Genomic DNA, 6,073 nt, shown 5'->3' with positions numbered 1-6,073 from the left:
AAGATTTTTACGTGTGACGTCATACCCCACCCCCCTTTAGTATTATTCCGCGAAAAATGAATCCCTGAAGTCTAACCTATATTAAAGACTTCAGGCTTGTTTTAATAGATTAATTTCACTTATATGCGATTAGATTGTATGTTTAGAAAATAAATACTGGGTATAGAAATGTTCCGCTCCTCTCCATTGGTTCCAAGCTGGTGCAGAGCGCAGGGGAAGGGATACATATAATTGTAAGTCGGTGCTGGGCATTTCCTTTTCCTGCGGGAGCCATCGGGCGGAGTGGAGCGTGGCTCTTACTCTCCGGTGGCCGCTATGGTGAGTGAACCTCTTGCGGGGGGGACATCCTCCACACAGAGAACCTAGAGTGGGAAACCTGGGGCCCCGGACGGCGGAATCCATATGAAAGGAAGGAGAGGGACAAAAGTTAGAGCCCTGAAGAAAGCCGCATCTGGTGTGGAATGGGTGGTGTGGCGAAAGGGCAGCCATCTTAGAAGCAACGTGTGTTTGTGGGAACGGGCAAAAAAGTCGGAGGCTTTCCAAGGGTGTGCGATCTATGCATTTATACGGGATGAGGGCGCCGGGTAATTGCTGGGCTGCGGAGCCCCCTGGGCATCAGAGCGGCCCAGATCCGGTAAAGCGCATTTAGGGCTGGGCCCCACGTTGGAATGAACGTAAGAAAAAGAGAGGTTGCTTTAGGCCTTCCTCTACTTTAAAAGTGTTGCTGTCACATGGCCTTGAATGTTCACGAGGTTTTTTTGTTTGAAACCAACAATCTCGTAACTTAGAAGTGCCCTAAGGTCTATAGTATGATTTTCTGATTTCAGTAACTGTAGTTAAATTTGGCCGGGCATTTTGATCTCTTAATCGAAAGAAAACTACAGTGTATGTGTAGTTAATATCTCTAAGCTCAGAGGAACCAGGTCCAGAGCAGGTTTATTTACCTCACTTGCATTGAATGAATGAATCCTTAATGAGAGGGATTGGCGCATCATTCTGATTGCATCAGAATCTTAACTAACATATTTGCTCATGCTTGGTTGTTAGATTGTTTTGAAGATTTTATATTCGACTGGTTCCATTTAAGTCTCTTTAATGAGGTCTTTGGAAACATTAAAAATTTATGTCAAACGTTGCCTGAGAAGACTTTTATCATTGCTATGATGATGTAATTTGCGTCTTACACAGCGTTCAGTGACAGTTGCCTGTTGTCAGAAAGCTGACGCTTTATGGTTGATAACTACTTGTAACTGAGCAATGTTCGTGGGATTCTTGGAAACAAAAAAATAGCTATTTTTTTCCCTAATAATGCGGCTTATAAGTGCTTGTTGTTCTTTTTTTCCCAGGCTTGTGTACGTCCCTTGATATCTGTGTACTCCGAAAAGGGGGAAGTATCTGGCAAAAATGTTACCTTGCCTGCTGTCTTTAAGGCTCCTATTCGTCCAGATATTGTGAATTTTGTTCATACCAACTTGAGAAAAAATAACCGGCAACCTTATGCTGTCAGTGAATTAGCAGGTATGGCCACTTAGATTTTGTTTTTTTTTTAAATGAATTTGGAAGAGTATGGGCTTTAAAAGCCAAAAAAAGAAACCACCCACATTTTCATTGAGTCTGTAATTATAATTTTAAGTGAGTTGTCTGAGGTGTGGCTGCAAAGGGAAACTGTTTAATGCTACACAGAAATGATGAGATTTCCACTTCATTGGTCCGTGTTTCTGAACCACATGATTTTTATGGAAGTTCTGACAGTGTGTAGTACATGCATTCAACTAGGGTGCTTTTGCAAAATTAAATCTCACTAGATCTCTCCTTACCCCATTTTTTATTTTTCAGGTCATCAGACCAGTGCTGAGTCTTGGGGCACTGGCAGAGCTGTTGCTCGAATTCCTCGTGTTCGGGGTGGAGGGACTCACCGCTCTGGCCAGGGTGCTTTTGGAAACGTATCCTTATTATTCATTTTTTCCTAAACATGATGTTACGAAGTTAGTCATTATTGCTTACTTGATGTAAACCTCCAGTGTTTTGTGGTCATTCATGTATGGCCTATGCTATTCTCTATAGCAATCCTATGAGGTGGGTAGTGAAACTTAATTGCTAGTGTGTGTATACCTATAAAGCATCTCCCCAGGACTTTGCATGTTTAGTGAACACTAAATATTCATAAAGGGGGGTGGCTACCACATAAAGAAAATTAGCTTGCTATGATGCTGTAATTTGCGCCTTACTCTGTTTTCAGTGACAGTTGCCTGCTGTCAGTAAGCTGGTACAGAAGGTTGCTGAAAAAGTTTCTCTGAGCAAGATCTAAGTAGAAGCTTTATAAATTTTTTAAATGGTAAATTGGATTCTTGACTGGAAAAATAGATGTGCCGAGGAGGTCGAATGTTTGCTCCTACCAAGACTTGGCGCCGTTGGCATCGCAGAGTGAACACAACTCAAAAACGTTATGCCATCTGCTCTGCTTTGGCAGCCTCTGCCCTGCCAGCACTGGTCATGTCAAAAGGTATGTTTAGTTAGAATGGTTTGAGTGAAGGACACTTCCGCTGTTGCAATACAGGCAATATTCTCAATATTTGGGGCATCCAAATAATATGCTTTAGTGAAATAGGTTTGGTGAAATATTGGAAATAAATTTAATTTCAGTCCTACTTTTATCATCAGCTGGCTTTGCATGTAACTTTGGACATTGACTGGGTTATGTTCTTCATCGTTTACGAATCTTGACTGCATTTATTGATTCTGTTAGTCTACTTTGGTCCATATTACTCTTTTAGTGTAGAGATCTCTGAAATTCCACCTCAGAGACCATGTTTGGGAACCAGTGATAAGAAAGGGGAAGGGGGAAAGGGAGTAAGCATTTATATAACTCCTAATATGTGCCAGGCACTGTCCTAAATAATTTACAAATATCATTAGGGTTGATGCTCTTATTACTCCCATTTAACAGATGAAGAAACTGAAGCAGACAGGTAAAGTGACTTGCTGGGATCATAACAGCTAGTAAGGCTCTCAGACCAGATTTTAGCTCAGGGCTTCCCTGATTCCCAGCTTTCTATTTACTATGCCACCAGCTGCCTATATTTGATAACTGACAGATGTGCAAGTTAACTTGTGTGTCTTTTGTGGCTGACTTTATGTGTTCAGGAACATTTTCTTGAACTTATTTTTCTATGAAATATGGACAGGTATAACTAAAATAATTTATTTTACTCAGGTCATCGAATTGAAGAAGTCCCAGAACTTCCTCTGGTGGTTGAAGATAAAGTGGAGGGTTATAAGAAGACCAAGGAAGCAGTTTTGCTGCTTAAGAAGCTGAAGGCATGGAATGACATAAAAAAGGTGAATTAATTGGGCGCATTGTGTCTAGTCTCACTATAGTGGTAAAGAAAAGTAACATCTAAAATTGGAAAATGAGGTTTGAATATTCAGGTTTCATTTAATCCTCTCAGGCAGATTAGTATGATGCAAAGAGTTAGAATTGGGAAATAAAAGTAACTCTGCCCCAGAGATTTAATACCTTTTCAGTCCTTTGTAAGGCAAAGTGAAAGTGTCTGCTTTCAAGGAGCTTACCTTGAAAACATAAAGAATAAGAAATGATAATTTTGGAAGGAAGGGGATTAGTAGCTGGGGGTGAGTTGGGAAAGATTTCTGTATGGGGAGTTGGTTTTTTAGTCTTGAAGGAAGTAAAGGATACTCTCATGAAAGTGAAGGGAGTAATTCCAGGTATGAAAAGTGGCCAATGCAAAGCATATAGAGGGGAATAGAGTGTCATCTATGAGGAATAGCACCAAGGTCCATTTGGCTGGACCTGAGAGGGGAATTAAGTTGAAATTGGAAAGATGGGTTTGGCCTTCAGGAGTCCAGTGGACTCACATCAGAGTGAAATTTAGTCTGATGTTTTGCCTGTAATTATTACAGCCTTGTAATGATGAGATTCCACTTCATGGTCCGTGTTTCTGAAACAGCATGATTTTGTGGAAGTTCTGATGCTTGGTAGCCTGTATGTAGTTACATTGGGAAGAACTTAAATCTGATTTTCTTCAGTTTAAGAATTATTACTTAGTATTATTTATAATGTGAAATTTTACAATAAGATGGCTCTTGAAAGACTTTTTTTTTTAAAAGGTCTATGCTTCTCAGCGTATGCGAGCTGGTAAGGGTAAAATGAGAAACCGTCGTAGGATCCAGCGTAGAGGACCTTGTATCATCTATAATGAAGACAATGGTATCATCAAGGCATTCAGAAACATTCCTGGTAACTTTTTTCCTTAATATACTAAAATACATTAAGAATTAAATGGTTTCATCAGTGTGAGCACTCTGCCTCTTTGAAAAATTTACTGGCTTGCAGGCAACATTTCTGGTGGACCTCTTGAACTTAACCTCATTTGAAAGTCTTTTTCTGCCTAAGTATAAGTGGCCAGAGCTGAAGGTCCACTAGGATAGCCTTTAACAGTTATGGTCACATTACAGTTGGACTTAGAAGGTTTTTTCTCTGAATATAGAAAATAGCTTTGTAAAGATGCGATTCTAATTTCATAGTCGGTTTATGAATACTTGATTCTGTTGGATGTTCTGATACTTTGTTGATGTACTATAACTGCATTGGAAAGAATTTCATTTGTGATGTATTATGCTTCAGTGTAACAGTTGTGTGTATTTAAATGCCTTTGTTTATCTGGCAAGAAAGGTAGATGGAACAGTTATTTATACTTTGCTTTACCTTATAGGTATTACTCTTCTTAATGTGAGTAAATTGAACCTTTTGAGACTTGCTCCTGGTGGGCATGTGGGGCGTTTCTGTATTTGGACTGAAAGTGCTTTCCGAAAGTTGGATGACCTGTATGGTACATGGCGCAGACCTGCTACCCTGAAGAGTCACTACAAGTAAGTGTTTTCTAAGTTGAACTGTTTAATATTACTGAAATAAGAATAGTAGAAATGATGAGATTCCACTTCATTGGTCCATGTTTCTGAAGCTTGTGATCTTAGTGGAGTTTCTGATTCTGATCTTTTAGTGGTGAAACTTAGCACAAAATTTTTCAGATTTTCATTTTGAACATAAAGCACCCTGATTCTCATAAGAAACATCCTGAATTTTCCCCCCTTTCAGTCTTCCCATGCACAAGATGACCAACACAGACCTGACCAGGATTTTGAAAAGCCCAGAGATACGAAGGGCCCTCCGTGCACCACGGTAAATTAACAAGTTATCAGCATCTAACTACAGTGGTAGTTAGAGCTTCACTTTTGTTTATTAGTGGTAAACTATACAATTTCCACAGCTTAGAATATGATGTTTCTAGAAGTATGTTAATACAAAATATATCTGGTACTTTGCAGCAAAAAGATTCATCGACGAGTACTCAAGAAGAACCCACTGAAGAACTTGAGAATCATGGTGAAACTGAACCCATATGCCAAGACAATGCGCCGGAATACAATTCTACGCCAGGCTAAAAATGTAAGTAATGCAAATTCTGTACTGGTTTTCTAATTTCAATCAATTTTTTTGGTTTCCTTATTTTCTTCTTCCCAATCCTTTGCAGCGGAGAATCAGAGAAAATAAAAGAGCTGCTGCACTAAAGAAGATTATGGAGGCAAAGAAGGCAGTAGATGAGAAGAAGAAGAAGCTTGTAGGTAATAAGAAGCTTGCAGGAGCAAAGAAGGTTCCAGGGCAGAAGAAACCAGCAGAAAAGAAGCTCGGGGAAAAGAAACCTCCAGCAGCAAAGAAACCTGTGGAAAAGAAGCCTGCATCTGAAAAGAAACCTGCTGCACAAAAAAAACCTGCAGCTGAAAAGAAGCCTGCAGCATAAACTCAGCATATCAGTTTATCCACTGGGCCACAATTCATTGTGTCAATATTGTGAATTTCTAAAGAATAAATATTCAAAGTGGCTTTGGGGGAAAAAAACCAAAAACTTTTTTGAAGTATTTAATTTTCACAAATACAAGTTTTCAAAAGCTTCCTTTCTTTTTCACAACAAAGTTTAAGTTAACCTGGTTGCTTAAATAGGTAGTGCTGTAATTGGGCCTTGAATTCAAGACATTTGTTAAATACCAGATGCTGGCT

At 39.4% G+C, this 6,073-nt stretch overlaps 1 protein-coding gene and 5 non-coding genes across 6 annotated transcripts; all 6 read left to right on the top strand.

Moving 5' to 3' along the window:
* The first annotated feature begins 214 nt into the window (after positions 1-214).
* RPL4 (ribosomal protein L4) lies at positions 215-5,921 on the top strand. The gene is made up of 10 exons (XM_020982903.2): positions 215-318; positions 1,347-1,518; positions 1,837-1,943; positions 2,365-2,503; positions 3,215-3,339; positions 4,126-4,255; positions 4,731-4,887; positions 5,114-5,197; positions 5,344-5,464; positions 5,550-5,921. The coding sequence occupies exons 1-10, from the start codon at positions 316-318 to the stop codon at positions 5,814-5,816; spliced, it is 1,305 nt and encodes a 434-aa protein (XP_020838562.1). The 5' UTR covers positions 215-315; the 3' UTR covers positions 5,817-5,921.
* Positions 1,157-1,257, top strand: LOC144456423 (small nucleolar RNA SNORD16). The gene has a single exon (XR_013485516.1). It is a non-coding gene; the product is annotated as a small nucleolar RNA SNORD16 (small nucleolar RNA).
* LOC144456419 (small nucleolar RNA SNORD18) lies at positions 1,681-1,753 on the top strand. Its single transcript, XR_013485512.1, has one exon. It is a non-coding gene; the product is annotated as a small nucleolar RNA SNORD18 (small nucleolar RNA).
* On the top strand, positions 2,201-2,300 carry LOC144456422 (small nucleolar RNA SNORD16). The gene has a single exon (XR_013485515.1). It is a non-coding gene; the product is annotated as a small nucleolar RNA SNORD16 (small nucleolar RNA).
* On the top strand, positions 3,921-3,991 carry LOC144456420 (small nucleolar RNA SNORD18). The gene has a single exon (XR_013485513.1). It is a non-coding gene; the product is annotated as a small nucleolar RNA SNORD18 (small nucleolar RNA).
* Positions 4,937-5,008, top strand: LOC144456421 (small nucleolar RNA SNORD18). The gene has a single exon (XR_013485514.1). It is a non-coding gene; the product is annotated as a small nucleolar RNA SNORD18 (small nucleolar RNA).
* Positions 5,922-6,073: the final 152 nt, after the last annotated feature.

The sequence above is a fragment of the Phascolarctos cinereus genome, unplaced genomic scaffold, assembly GCF_003287225.1.
Source record: "Phascolarctos cinereus isolate Bilbo 61053 unplaced genomic scaffold, phaCin_HiC Scaffold_3;HRSCAF=262, whole genome shotgun sequence".
NCBI lineage: Eukaryota > Metazoa > Chordata > Mammalia > Diprotodontia > Phascolarctidae > Phascolarctos > Phascolarctos cinereus.
This window is presented reverse-complemented; position numbering and strand designations above follow the sequence as displayed.